The sequence below is a fragment of the Gregarina niphandrodes genome (genome assembly GCF_000223845.1).
Source record: "Gregarina niphandrodes unplaced genomic scaffold scaffold00001, whole genome shotgun sequence".
NCBI classification, from domain to species: Eukaryota; Apicomplexa; class Conoidasida; order Eugregarinorida; family Gregarinidae; genus Gregarina; species Gregarina niphandrodes.
The window spans coordinates 602,574-616,505 of record NW_011645773.1 but is presented as its reverse complement, the minus strand read 5'-3'; the positions used below and the strand labels follow the sequence as shown (position 1 = coordinate 616,505).

Below are 13,932 nucleotides of genomic sequence, written 5' to 3'. Positions count from 1 at the left end.
CACGAGGACCATCTCGATCCCCAAGATCATCTGGATCCCTAAGATTATCTCGTCCACCGATATCCTTTCCCCCTCCGGGACCATCTCGGCCTCCATGGCCAGCTCGGCCTTCGGGTCCACCTCGACCCCCCGGAACGTCTCCGCCTTTACCACCTTCCAAGGACCCTAGGCTCGACCCAAGGTCGTGCCCAAGATCACTCCGGTCATCAGGACCTTGCCAGCCACCCCAACCATCTCGGTTCGTGGGGTCTCGACGGCCGGGACCACTGCGACCCCGAGGACCACCTCGATCCTCAAGACCACCTCGATCCTCAAGACCACCTGGATCCCTAAGATTGTCGTCTCGACTTCCATGACCAGCTCGGCCCCCGGGTCCACCTCGACCGCCAGGAACGTCTCCGCCTTTGCCGCCTTCCAAGGACCCTAGGCTCGACGCAAGATCGGGCCCAGGATCACTCCGGTCATCAGGACCTTGCCAGCCACCCAAACCATCTCGGTTCTTGGGGTCTCGACGCCCGGGACCACTGCGACCCCGAAGACCATCTGGATCCTCAAGACCACCTGGGTCCCTAAGATTGTCGTCTCGACCTCCATGACCAGCTCGGCCCCCGGGTCCACGTCGACCCCCAGGAACGTCTCCGCCTTTACCACCTTCCAAGGACCCTAGGCTCGACCCAAGATGGGGCCCAAGATTACTCCGGTCATCAGGACGTTGCCGGCCACCCAAACCATCTCGGTTCGTGGGGTCTCGACGCCCGGGACCACTGCGACCCCGAGGACCACCTCGATCCTCAAGACCATCTGGATCCCTAAGATTGTCGTCTCGACCTCCATGACCAGCCCGGCCCCCGGGTCCACCTCGACCCCCAACAGCGTCTCGACCTTTACCACCTTCCAAGGGCCCTAAGCTCGGCCCAAGATCATGCCAGCCATTCAAACCATCTCGGTTCGTGGGGTCTCGACGCCCCGGACCACCGGGCCCACGAGGACCATCTCGATCCTCAAGACCACCTGGATCCCCAAGACTGTTTCGTCCACCGATCTCCTTTCCACCTCCGGGACCGTCTCGACCTCCATGGCCAACTCGGTCTCCGGGTCCGCCTCCACCCCCAGGAACGTCTCCGCCTTTACCACCTTCCAAGGGCCCTAGGTTCGGCCCAAGATCGTGACCAAGATCACTCCGGTCATTAGGACCTTGCCAGCCACCCAAACCATCTCGGTTCGTGGGGTCTCGACGCCCGGGACCACTGCGACCCCGAGGACCATCTCGATCCCCAAGATCATCTCGATCCCTAAGATTATCTCGTCCACCGATATCCTTTCCCCCTCTAGGACCATCTTGACCTCCATGGCCAGCTTGGCCCCCGGGTCCACCTCGACTCCCAACAGCGTCTCGACATTTACCACCTTCCAAGGGCCCTAAACTCGGCCCAAGATCATGCCAGCCATTCAAACCATCTCGGTTCGTGGGGCCTCGACGCCCCGGATCCCCAAGACTGTTTCGTCCACCGATCTCCTTTCCGCCTCCGGGACCGTCTCGATCTCCATGGCCAGCTCGGTCTCCGGGTCCACCTCGACCCCCAGGAACGCTTCGGCCGTTACCACCTTCCAAGGGCCCTAGGTTCGGCCCAAGATCACGCCCAAGATTACTCGGATCATCGGGACCTTGCCAGCCGCCCCAACCATCTCGGTTCGTCGGGTCTCGATGCCCAGGACCGTTGTGACGCCCAGGACCATCTGGCTCCCCAATCCTATCTGGATCCGGAAGACTGTCCGCTCTTTCGGGATCGCCTCGGCCATGTGGGCCTCCAGGACCCCCTCCACCTCCTCGGTCAGCTCGGCCTCCGGGACCATCGTAATGCGCAGGTTCACCTCGGCCCGTAGGATGGTCTCGTCCCCCGGGATCTCCCCGGCTTCCAGGACGGTCTCGACGTGCCCGACCAGCTGCAAGGTCATCCCGATTCCCAGGTCCACGTCCATCGGAGACGCCTTCATGGCATTCCCAGGTCGCGAATCCGTCTAGGCTTCCTCGACCGTCTTCAGAATCCACCGAAGCCGCAGGACCTGCCCGAGAGTCTCCAGCCCTGGAGGCCGGGCGTTGGCCTGCTGTACCACCTGACGCGCCTCGAAACCTTCGTTCTGCCACCGAGATGGTGATATTGTTCATGATCGTCGGACCTACATTCATCACTTGCGCGCCTCCAATGGCAGAACTGGAAGTCTCCGCCCTCGCATTGCTCTGACTCGATCGTTCAGGTCCCGGGGTCGCTCTTGGACTTCCTACGTCGTAACCTTCAGAAAGAGGGTCATCTTCCCGGTGCGTCCCAGGCGCTAGCCGATGGCGATTAGGTCGGTCTCGGGGGTCGAGGTTTCCAAGCAGTTCTGCTGCACTCTCTGTCGGTATTGGAAGCGAATCCGCTAGACGACGGTCTGCTAGAGGTCTGTCTGGGCTCGGTTTGGTCCTATCTATACGCCCAGTACATTCGCGGCCGACGTTTTCGTCACGTTCTATATCTTCACATGATCTGTTGCATATGGGGGGAGGGGGATCGGGCGGTAAGACCGCACTCAAGGTTTGGATGAGTCGCAATAGCTCAGGTTTTCGTTGTAGCAAAGGTGAATCCAAGATCCTTGTTAATGTTTCCCTCACGATCGGTAGATCACCCACTGCAAAGACCAGTGTCATCAAGGGGACATACCGGAGGGTCGACCAAGGGGTCATATCTGAGAGGTATGCCTAGGGAGTATAGCTAGAGATACACCTAGGGGGAAGCACTTCTTACAGTCATGGGAAAGTGTCTGGGCCAGGCGCAGACCCGTCTCTTCGGATTCCGGCTCTCTCTCCGCCTCTAATCTACTTGTCGCAACAACTAGCCTGTGAATGAAGTTCGGAGTCTCATCTAAAACGAACTTGGGATATGCCTGCAAACGCACTGGGTTCAACGCAGTGCACGAAGGGGTGTGTAAGTACTCGGGTGATCACTGTTGGTAAAGGTCTCCTTCGCCACTGACAACAAGAACTTGTGCAACTGATCCATGGGAACCCCGGCTTTAATAATTACACTTCCAGGGCATCATGCTCCCTGACAGCAAAGTGGACGCTTATGTCGAAGCGTGCACGTCTGCGGGCTGGGCACCTATAAAGCCGGAATTTGTGCTGAATACCGACAGCTTCAAACCGTATGTGACGGCATTAGCGTCGGAGAGGACTCAAGAAGAGCCGAAGCCACAAGAAGAGCCGAAGCCGCAAGAAGAGCCGAAGCCACAAGAAGAGCCGAAGGCGCGGGATGATCCTTCCACAGCCTCATGTGCTGGCGTCTCTGCAGATGCTAATACCCTAGACAAAGGACAACTGGAGCCGTCAACTGGAGTCGGCAGTCTGGAGTCGTGTGAATACTCGAACAAAAGAGCACTTGAGGACACGTCGGCGCCTGGCGATGCAGAAGGTGGTGAGGTGCGTGCTGAAACACGAAGGCAGAACCAGAAGCCCCGCGGTCAGAACAAGCAGCGCAAGATCAACATTGAGTCGGTCAGACGAGCCGGCATGAACCAAATTTGTCCCAACTTCGCCGGAGCCGGCAACTGCCCAGGCTGCAAACGGTCGCACGACCTGGAGAAGCGTCTTGGGGAGTTGAAGGCTGCCCAGTCCGCGCCGACGGTTGGGACCTTGCCGGAGGTTGACACCGCGCCAGGGTCCGAACCTGTCTCGGGGTCAGCACCAGCAGACACAACGGTCAATGCAGAACCTGCGGTCGGTGCAGAGCCTGCGGTCAGTGCAGAGCTTGCGGTGAGTGCTGCGCCCGTAGTTGGTGCTGCTCTGGCCTGCTGCCCGTTCCAGAAGGCGTGTCTGCCTTGCCCGTACGGTATCGGTTGCGAAGCGGACGCGCTGAGTCACTGCGACCCCGTGACTGGTATCAATCTCCTCGGGGGGCGGCCGGTGACGGTGGAAGACTTACGGTTAAGCGAGAAACGGTACGAGAACCACTCGCACACTATTATTGCGGCGTCCAAGCGGGCGGGTCTGAACAAAAAGCAGACAGGGAAGCCTGCCGTCCCGCACTCGACGGCTGCCACAGACACGTCGGCGGATACGCCGACCAATACGTCGTCGGATATACCACACAAGACGAGTGAGGCGCCGGGGGACGACTTGGGTGGCAACGTGCGGGCGAACCGGGCGGTGTTGAAACAGAAGTTGGGAGGCAAGTTGATGTTGGCTCCGCTGACAACAGTAGGGAACCTGCCGTTTCGTCGTTTGTGTGTGGCGCAGGGGTGTGAGGCGACGTCGAGTGAGATGGTGTTGGCGACGAGTGTGTGCCAGTTGCGATTCGGCGAACTGGCGATGCTGAAGCGACATGCGTCCGAAAAGTTGTTTGGGGTTCAGTTAGCGGGCGGCTATGTCGAGCCACTGCAGCGAGCCTGTCGTCTCATCTCTGAGGCCGACATCAGTTGCGACTGGGTTGACTTGAACGTCGGCTGTCCCATCGATGGCATGCAGACACGCGGCAGTGGGTGTGTGCTCCTCAGCAAACACACTCGCCTCCTCGACATATGCCGAGCCATGGCTCACTCACTCCCTTCCCATATCCCCCTCACCGTCAAGACACGCACCGGCTACTTGACCAGCCGCGACCAAGTCCTGCACAAACTCCTCGCCCCCCTTCTTGACCCCGCCACGGGCATCGCCGGCTTTGCACTCCATGGCCGCACCGCCAAACAGCGCTACAACCGATACGCAGACTGGGACTACGTCGCGCGCTGCAAAACCTACACTGACTACCTTCACGACATCAACAACCCCCTCAAGGAAAATCCCTTCGCTGACGAAGCGTCCACCCTCCTCACACCCGAAGTTGTCGCCATGTACTCAGGCTCCGGCGCCCTCCACTCAGAGGCTGGTGCCGGAGTGGCGACGCCGTCACCACTGTTTGTGGGCAATGGTGACATCTTCGATTTCGAACAATACAACCGGCTGGCGCCTTCCGTGGACAGCGTAATGATCGGACGCGGCGCACTCATCAAACCCTGGATCTTCCAGGAGATCAAGGAACAACGCCGAATCGACCTACCTAGCCAAGAACGTTTCGAACTTCTCAAGACCTTCTGCCAATACGGACTCGAACACTGGGGAAGTGACCGACGCGGCGTCGAGAACACACGCCGCTTCCTACTCGAAGAACTCAGCTTCTTCCATCGCTACATACCCGTCGGCATACTGGAACGACCCTTCGTCCCTCTCAACTCCAGACCACCCCCGTTTGTCGGGCGCAACGACTTGGAAACACTTCTCGGCAAGCCTTCCGCCGACCACTGGATCCAAATCTCCGAAATGCTGCTCGGTAAAGTACCCGAAGATTTCACCTTCATACCCAAACACAAATCTAGCGCCTGGGCCGATTAACCTGGCTCACTGACCCCAAGGCGACTGGCCTGATGGTGGGAACCGACTGACCCGAGGGTGGACGCCACCGGATTCAGGCCAGCCGGCGGACTCGAGTAACGAATTTTTTTCCCCAGCTTTTTCGACTGACAACCGACGTCTCCTATCCAATGAACGCCACCTGGCACAGAATCAACTCTGGGGTGGGGCAGATACCGCTACTGCCACAGAGTGGATTTGACGTTTGGGAAGTGGTGGAGCAGGTTGGTCACCTCCTGTCTGATGCGCAGCAAAGTCGGGTCGTTCTGGCATTTCTCGACGAATTTGGGGAGTTTGCTTCCCGAGTACTTGGCTGAGACTTCGAGTGCATCGCAGAGTAAGTTGCCGATTGTCTTGAAGCCTTTCTCCTCCATGCCTCTGGTGGTCATGGCCGGCGTTCCGATTCGAAGACCGTTGGGATTTTTGGCACCCTTGTCTCGAAGTGTGCTATTCTTATTCGTGATAATGTGGACAGTCTCCAGAGCCTTTTCGGCTTGGTTGCCGCTGACGCCCTTGTTCCCGAGATCAGCTAGCAGTAAGTGGTTGTCGGTTCCACCGGTTACGAGTCTGAGTTGTCGGGTTCGCAAAGTCTCGGCTAGAGCTTGAGCATTGCTAAGCACCAGCTTCTGGTACTGCACAAACTCCGGGTCCTTACAAGCTTTCATAGCGGCAGCAATGGCCGCAATGGTGTGATTATGAGGGCCGCCTTGGCAACCAGGGAAAACAGCCTTGTCCACAGCTTTGTCCAAAGGCTTCCTCGTAAAGATAAGTGCTCCCCGGGGCCCTCTCAGAGTCTTATGGGTTGTTGTCGTCACCACGTCACAATAGGGAAAGGCTGATGGAATGATGCCCGCACTCATCATACCTGCAATGTGGGCGATATCCGCGTGCAAAATTGCACCCACGGAGTCCGCTATCTCGCGGAACCGGGCATAGTCCAAAAGTCTAGGATAAGCCGAGTACCCCGCAACAATCAAATGAGGCTTAAACCTAACGATAATAAGGATCAAGCTGGGATGACTCTGTCGAGTAATGACGCTATCGAGTCAGTGCTCGGGTCACCAGTACCCTGACGAGTATAGATTTCGGACGGGCTTACTCTTTCGCTTTTTTCGCGAGCACGTCGTAATCGATTAGCTCCGTCTTCGGATCGAGCGCATATGGCGCGCAGTCGAAATAGCGTCCAGTGGCGCTCACTCGTCCCTGGCCAAACCCATGGGATAAATGTCCCCCATGCGGCAAATCGAGGTACAGAATCCGGGACCCCGGACTTAGTAATGCGGTATACACAGCAAAATTAGCCGGAGTTCCAGACAGAGATTGGACGTTCACTCCCCAGACCTTCTTGTCCAGATTGAAAGCCTCCAACGCGCGATTTTGGCATAATCTCTCAATCTGGTCTATGAACTGGTTTCCAGCGTAGTACCGGTCTCCGGGGTACCCCTCACTATACTTCATCGACAGACAACTACTCAAGGCATCGTTACAATACTTGGGAGTATAGTTCTCTGAAGCAATCAGAGAGCAGCATCGGTTTTGGTTGATGCGCTCCGCTTGAATGATCGAAAAGAGGGCCGGATCAAACGTCGAGAGGCTCTCTGAGACCTGTAAACACGATATCGGGCGCCACTCCCGCTTACTCTGGCGACAGTGTTGGTGGGGGCATTAATGGCCGTTGATGTTAGCATGTTGCACACGCGTGTGCTGTTTGGCAACAAAAATCTGTGAATCAATTTCTTGACCACGCCCGCAAACTGAGTTAACTAACTACATCTGTGGAAGGTCACCTATAGATTCCCATGCTATAACCACCACCAGAATAAGCGCTTTGTGCAGTTATTCCGGCGCCGCCGTGGTTGTAGCCAGATCCGCCATGGCTGTAGCCAGCTCCGCCGTAGCCAGACCCGCCATGACTATGGCCACCTCCACCGTGACCGTAGCCGCCAGCCCCGCCATGATTGTAGCCAGTTACGCCGTGATAGCCGCCGGCGGAGGTAGGGCGGTATCCTCCGCCGCGGCCGGGCGCATAAGCACCCCCACCATAGTTTCCGCTAGAATAGCCGTAGTTACCGCCGCCTCGGGCACCGCCAAATCTGGAGGGAAATCCTCCTGCGCCACCATATCTTCTGGCCGCGCCGTACTTTGACGACTGTTTACCGCCTTTCATAGTGAGGTCTCTAAGCTCCGGAGGAACGGCCTGATTTGCCTCCTCCAATATTTTTATCAAGTCCGAGGCAAGCCGCGCCTTATCCTCGCTAATAAAGGAATACGAGATGCCCTTCGCTCCGGCTCTGCCAGTGCGGCCAATCCGATGTACATAATCCTCCACCTGGTTGGGCATGTCGTAATTAATAACTACCATCACATTCTTAATATCTAGACCTCTTGACGCAACGTCCGTGGCGACCAGAATCGGGTGAGAACCGCTTCTGAATTCCTGCAGAACATACATCCTCTCGCGTTGCTCTTTATCGCCATGAATACACAAAGCCTGCAGCCCCGTCGCTTTCAGCTGTCTCGTCAAAACGTCACAACCACGCTTTGTCTCTGTAAATATCAGGATGCGCTGATGCGGATCATCCTGAGTCAGTCTAGTAAGCAAGTCCATTACCTGCTGATGACGATCCTCCAACGAGTTAACTACCTGCACAATTTGGGTCACGCTATGATTCGCCTTCAAGTCAGGTGACCCGATTGAAACGTGGACCGGATCCTCGGTACACAAATCACGCGCAAGCGCCTTCACTTCCTTCGGCCACGTTGCCGAAAACATCAACGTTTGACGATCAGGCCTGATGTCCTTCACTATCGTTCGGATTTGAGGCTCAAACCCCATATCCAACATGCGATCCGCCTCATCTAGAACTACAAAACAATAATTTTCGAATGCGCACATACGTTCTCACACCCGTTCGCACACACGTTTTAGCGCGCAGAAACCGGTGCTACGTACCTAGATAGGTGACTCGGTTCAGAAACAGCTCGCCTCTTTCCACAAAGTCGATGAGGCGTCCGGGACAGGCGATCATGGTATCTAGTCCGTCACGAATGCTTCTCAGCTGTCCTCGGCGCGGGGCGCCGCCGTAGGCGACTCCCGTTTTGAGAGAGCCAGCGAATCGGTGTGCCTCCGTCTTGATCTGTTCTACCAGCTCCCGGGTTGGAGCCAGGACCAAAGCAATTGGCCCTTCATTGAATCCAACTGCTGGTTGGTCTTGAATATGAATAACGGCTGGCAAGAGGAATGCAAGTGTTTTACCACTACCCGTCTCTGCTATGCCGATAAAATCGCGACCCAGGAGCAAGATAGGCCAGGCCTGAGCCTGAATGGGAGAGGGATGCTTGAATCCGGCGGCGTACAATTTCTCCTCAATTTCCTTGGGAAAGCCCGCATCCTCGAAGCAAGGCAACGGCTTAATCCCAGACGGACCACACACCATAGAAATGTCTAGCTCCTTACGGAGCTGCGCCGCATCCTCTTCGGACATGTTCTTCACGGCCGCACTCTCCTCGTAAAAGATCTTCCGAAAGTTCGCCAACGGCCGCGGAGGCACGCTACGGCCCAAGCCGCCCCGGGGGAACGGCTGGACAGAGCGGTCATCATAATATGGACCAGGCTCGCGACCTAGCTCAAAGTCGTTGTCCCTGCTAGTGATGGAATCGGCGCGGTACCGATAATCTGCTGCGCCGCCGAATCCGCCGCGATCGTGGCGGGCAACAGGGGAGTCATATGCGCTGCCTCGGCGACCTCCTCGAGGGGGCGGCGGACCACTTCGGGATGAGGCGTAGTGTGCCTGGCTGGGCGCGGGGATCTCGTCTAAGTACCGCGGGGGGGGAGGTGGCAGCAGCTGCTGCTCCGGAGAATCGCCCTCCTGGTTTTCTGGGCCATACATTTTTACAAACAAAACGATCGATCTGCTGCAAACACGGCAAAGGTGTCAGCACAAAGGCTGCCAGCCGCAAAGGCTGCCAAGGCCTAGTGTCGGCAACAGGACTGGGAGCCCTCCGGCTCCGCCACCTCAATGGCGTCACTGAGCGTGAAGACTTGGTTTGCAGGACCGGCCTTCGTGTAAATGGCCGCCCGCGGAATGGCGTATTGCGCCGAAGAGTCGCCTTCACATATAACCTTGTGCTCCCGGTCATATATCTCTAAAAAACACAACATGGTCTGTGCCCGTGCGCATGTATACCACGGGTATACCACTCGTGTGCTAGCGAGCGCACACCTTGAAGAATGAGTTCAAACATCTTCTTGACGTTGTAGCCGGTGACCGCGGAGGTTTCGAGGAACATGAGCCCGCTCTTTTTGGCCCATTCGGCTGCCTCTTCCGTGGAGACTTGCCGGTCCTCCGGGGATCCTTCAGCCAAGTCCACTTGGTTGCCGACGAGCAGCATGACTACGTTACGGCCCGCATGCTGTACCACGTCGGCTAGCCACTTGGACGCGTTCACGAAGGTCTGTCGCCGCGTCACGCTGTACACAATCACGGCCCCTGCCGCTCGCCGGAAGTGCGCCGCCGTAATCGACTTGTACCGTTCCTGGCCAGCCGTGTCCCAAATCTGTGCCTTGACGGTGCCGCCGCCAGCCAAGGGCACTGTGTGAGTAGCCAATTCCACTCCTAAAGTCGGCCCCGGGTTCTTCGGCAGCGAGTTCCGTGTATACCGAGCCAATAAGTGCGTTTTCCCCACGCTCGGGTCTCCTACCAATATAACTACAACGAACACACTCTTTGTCACCGCATCGTCCACCCTACTCCACCTGCCGTACTCAGCTGGACTGGGCCCACACGGGTCAGGGGCCAAGATGCACTGTAGGTGTGGGTGGTTTTACGCACTCTTATAAAGATGATCGTAGTCATCGGTGGCTGCCAATGACATTTTAATCTCTTAAAAACAGGTATCTAAAATTCCTCCCTGTTAACTATGGGAACCGTTCTCTTCTGCTCTTTCTGATTAAAGAGCCCGAACCACCAACTCTTCTTCTCCGCCTCAGGCGACTGGTTCATTAGTGACGATAAATCCACGTTCTGTAGCATCTTGTCCGCCCCGGCCCCAACATCAGCAGCCGGTCCCCGGCCGTCCGCCCCCTGGTCGGGCAAGCCAGGGGCTACATTAGCCCCGTCTTGGTTCATTCTACTGCCTCCGCTCAAGCCGTTGGCTTGGGCAACGCCATTTCCATTTGCAACAACTTCGTTTGCTGCCCCATTCATGCCTGGAGTAGGCACAACAGCGCCTGGTTTCAGCGGGAACTTGATTAATAAGCTATTGCTCGCCGTGTCGACGGTAGCCCTGGCCTCTTCGTTCAAAATGTCACATTGGGGTGGCGCAGGGATTTTCCTAATGGTTGTAGAGCTGGACATCTCGCCGAAGCCTCGCAGACGCTTCATCTTGCTTGCCTCCGAAAAACTGCCTCCGGTTAAGGCGTTCTCCCGAGACAAAGCGTTATCGGTGCCATCGGGCCCTCGTGGTGTCGGGGACAAAGTACTATCGTCGTCCTCACTATCCTGTACATCACTATCTGACGGGGCTCTCCATTCTCGAATATTCACAGTAGACACGTGCAGCTCGATGTCCCTCTCGCTTGTGTACACCTTGATGTCGGTATCGTTTATGTTCATGTCGCCCAGAGTCACCGTCACCACGCAGTCGTCGCTTAGACTGATTTGCGGAATTAACGAGCTGAGGTTAGGCATGAACGACTTGATCCATATGTCTGGGTTGAAGTCAAACATGGAGGGGAATGGGCTGAACGGGGCGCGTGGGAACCAGCCGCCAAGATCAGATAACATGTCTTCCATCATGGGAGGGAATTGGACCGACGGAAACTGAAATGAGGGCCTCAGCTGGTTGTAGTTGGGAAGAATAAACTGCTCCTCCTCCCTGACGCCAGCATTAGCCGAACCAATCAGTAGCAGAACAGCGAGTGCTTGCATGATATGTAGGAAACACCCAAGATCTGTCGGAAACGCGCCAAATAAAAGTTATCGAACGTGTGTGCAAGACGTCTCTTTTTTTTTAATTTTGAGCTAAACTGCATCCAACTCCGTTGGAATCGAATTCCGTCCGTACCATGGTCGCCTCCTTCACAGAATGCTCGAACCACTGTCACAGTGCGCCGTGTAAGACCGACGCTTCGTTTTTAGCGGTGACTTTTGATTTGATCTGGATGAGCTTCTGTGCTACGTACGTTAAAATGGCCATTAAGGTCCTCTACATCCCGATACTAGGTGAGTATGTCAGACGGCTTACCTTTATCTCTGGACTACAAGATACGAACGCGAACCTGTGCTTGTTTATGAGGATTTTGTACACTCTGCTGCCGAGCGATATTAGGTTCGACCCGGCAGAGCGCGATTTGGCTTGGTACTTCCTAGAGATACAGTACAAAGCGGTGTACTGGTTGGTTAGGATGTTTGGTTTCAGAGTACTACCGCCCCCACTAAGGCCGTTGTTCGTAACATATTACGGTAGGGCAGTCCGCTCTGCATCATTTGTTCAGGAAGCAATTCTCAACGACTCTGTGAATCAGTTGGTGATCCTAGGGTCAGGTTATGACTGCTCAGCATACCGGACTCGCCAACTCCGAATAACGAAAGAGCGATACGTTAAAGCCTTCGAATTGGACTTGGCCGACGTCCAGCAGCGTAAAATACGCATGATGAAGGAGTCGATGACCGAAGTCGAGTACCAGTACTATACAGAAGGTGTCATATTTGTTCCTTGTGATTTTGATAAACAGTCTGTGAGGACAGTCCTGCTGCAGGCTGGACTAGACCCGACACAGTCCGTTGCGATTCTTTGGGAAGGAGTAACATACTATCTGGATATGAAATCGATCAAGAGTACTTTACAGGAGATTCAGAACATCTTCTCGAAAGGATCTCTTGCGCACCAGTCCAGTATAATGTCTCCTTCCAAGCCCTCGTCGGCTCAACCCTCATTGGTTCAGCCCTCATCAGCTGCCGCTACGGATGCCTCCGTTGCCGATGCCTCTGTTGCCGATGCCTCTGTTACCGATGCCTCTGTTGCCGATTCCTCGACGGTTGAGCGTTTGGTGGAACCGAGTTCCGCTATGAGACCCAATGAGGGTTCCCCAGTCTCCGCCGACTCTACGGGCTGTCTAAGTGAAGATGTGCCCGCGATGCAGGAAGCAGGGAGTCCGACTATCTTCCTGTTGTTTGATTACATGCCTGCTTGCAGTACATTGTTGAAAGAGGGGGAACATGAGTCCTGGTTGTGGAAGCTAGAACAAGACCTCAACCAAGTGGCTGGTACCCCATTCATTACGGGCATTCAGAGTGTCGAGACTCTCTTGAGTGAGTACGGGTTCAAGGTCACTAGAGAAACCTCCCGACTCACGCACGTAGGCAACTTGGCTAAATACGATATGTTGGATGTATTCTTTGAGCCTAACTCCACACAAGGCCATAATGAACCTAACCTGATTGTTGTTGAAGCCCAATATAAAGTTTTTGTCTAAAACTATGATTTGTGAAGATGATCACCAATTGAGGTTGATTTTGGGAGTGCCGGGGGACCGTGGTCGAGCCGACTCGTTGTTGGACCGGTCATTGGACCGACCTTTGTTGGAGAATGGCTCAGGTGGCCATCTACCTACAGACTCAAGCAGACCAGGCAAACATTGTTCGGCTCCCACCGTCGCATGGCACCTGTCGAAAGGGTTCCTCGGACTCGGTCTGTTCGTAGCGCCATATCTAGCCCGTGTAGGCGGTCCAAGCTTCGGAGTAATTGTCTGTGTTGCGGGATACTACTTGGCCCGGCAGGGTTCCGACGCCGTGTTGCGTTGCGCCGCTTCAAGAGACTACCCCACCTCCCTAGACGCGCTTGTACACCAGAGTCCAGGTGGCCTCGTCCTTCGAACTCTCGTCCGGACATTCAGAACGGCATCAAGACTTGGCACCGCCACTCTCACCCTAATGTTCATTGCCACCGCAGCTATCCGACTTTTCCCCAACCAAGGTGGCTGGAGTCTACTCCTGGGGGCTGCCCTCCTCATGGGTTATACCCTCAGTGTTCAACGACCAGAAAAACTACGCATCTGGGTCGCTGTGGCCCACGGCCTTGCCCTCGCCGGCTTCCTGCTCTTCTTCGCCACTTGTCTCTGGATCCTCGCCACGCGGGTCGAGAAGGAAGTCGAGGCCATCGAACAAAACATCTTCAACCCCACCACCACCCCCTTCCCCACCACCACCCCCTTCCCCACCACCACCCCCTTCCCCACCACCATTTCCGATGGCACAGCTGCTGGACTCGCGCCACCCCATCTCCTAGCAAACGCTACACCTCCCCCATCCACTACTCACATGAAGACTTCGATCGTGATGTCCACGCGTCCCGTGACCACTCATCTCGTCGCCAAACATCCCACGGCCGCATCTCCTACGACCGCCCCTCCCACGCATCCCTTGACCACAGAGCCACGAGTCCCAAGTCAAACCACGTTTATTGTGGCCCCCGCGACCCAACTGCCGTCGGCGAAACACGACAGCGTTTCG

General features: G+C 56.0%; 8 protein-coding genes across 8 annotated transcripts; 3 read left to right on the top strand and 5 right to left on the bottom strand.

Moving 5' to 3' along the window:
- Nucleotides 1-1,617: 1,617 nt before the first annotated feature.
- Nucleotides 1,618-1,995, bottom strand: GNI_008340 (hypothetical protein; the record flags this gene model as incomplete). Its single annotated transcript, XM_011130409.1, has 1 exon — nucleotides 1,618-1,995. The coding sequence occupies one exon, from the start codon at nucleotides 1,993-1,995 to the stop codon at nucleotides 1,618-1,620; it is 378 nt and encodes a 125-aa protein (XP_011128711.1).
- Nucleotides 1,996-3,076: 1,081 nt separating this feature from the next.
- On the top strand, nucleotides 3,077-5,401 carry GNI_008330 (tRNA-dihydrouridine synthase; the record flags this gene model as incomplete). Its single annotated transcript, XM_011130408.1, has 1 exon — nucleotides 3,077-5,401. The coding sequence occupies one exon, from the start codon at nucleotides 3,077-3,079 to the stop codon at nucleotides 5,399-5,401; it is 2,325 nt and encodes a 774-aa protein (XP_011128710.1).
- A 197-nt stretch (nucleotides 5,402-5,598) lies between these two features.
- GNI_008320 (serine hydroxymethyltransferase) lies at nucleotides 5,599-7,107 on the bottom strand (the record flags this gene model as incomplete). Its single annotated transcript, XM_011130407.1, has 3 exons — nucleotides 5,599-6,409; nucleotides 6,519-7,024; nucleotides 7,060-7,107. The coding sequence occupies 3 exons, from the start codon at nucleotides 7,105-7,107 to the stop codon at nucleotides 5,599-5,601; spliced, it is 1,365 nt and encodes a 454-aa protein (XP_011128709.1).
- Nucleotides 7,108-7,202: 95 nt separating this feature from the next.
- Nucleotides 7,203-9,309, bottom strand: GNI_008310 (putative DEAD box ATP-dependent RNA helicase; the record flags this gene model as incomplete). The annotated part of the gene is made up of 2 exons (XM_011130406.1): nucleotides 7,203-8,284; nucleotides 8,373-9,309. The coding sequence occupies 2 exons, from the start codon at nucleotides 9,307-9,309 to the stop codon at nucleotides 7,203-7,205; spliced, it is 2,019 nt and encodes a 672-aa protein (XP_011128708.1).
- An 83-nt stretch (nucleotides 9,310-9,392) lies between these two features.
- GNI_008300 (small GTPase family Rab subfamily protein) lies at nucleotides 9,393-10,294 on the bottom strand (the record flags this gene model as incomplete). Its single annotated transcript, XM_011130405.1, has 3 exons — nucleotides 9,393-9,565; nucleotides 9,643-10,128; nucleotides 10,252-10,294. 3 exons carry the CDS (start codon nucleotides 10,292-10,294, stop codon nucleotides 9,393-9,395), a joined length of 702 nt encoding a protein of 233 aa, XP_011128707.1.
- Nucleotides 10,295-10,317: 23 nt separating this feature from the next.
- GNI_008290 (hypothetical protein) lies at nucleotides 10,318-11,214 on the bottom strand (the record flags this gene model as incomplete). Its single annotated transcript, XM_011130404.1, has 1 exon — nucleotides 10,318-11,214. The coding sequence occupies one exon, from the start codon at nucleotides 11,212-11,214 to the stop codon at nucleotides 10,318-10,320; it is 897 nt and encodes a 298-aa protein (XP_011128706.1).
- A 395-nt stretch (nucleotides 11,215-11,609) lies between these two features.
- On the top strand, nucleotides 11,610-12,896 carry GNI_008280 (methyltransferase; the record flags this gene model as incomplete). Its single annotated transcript, XM_011130403.1, has 1 exon — nucleotides 11,610-12,896. The coding sequence occupies one exon, from the start codon at nucleotides 11,610-11,612 to the stop codon at nucleotides 12,894-12,896; it is 1,287 nt and encodes a 428-aa protein (XP_011128705.1).
- A 4-nt stretch (nucleotides 12,897-12,900) lies between these two features.
- On the top strand, nucleotides 12,901-13,788 carry GNI_008270 (putative transmembrane protein; the record flags this gene model as incomplete). Its single annotated transcript, XM_011130402.1, has 1 exon — nucleotides 12,901-13,788. A coding segment is annotated over one exon (888 nt), but the record flags the coding sequence as incomplete, so codon positions are not given.
- Nucleotides 13,789-13,932: the final 144 nt, after the last annotated feature.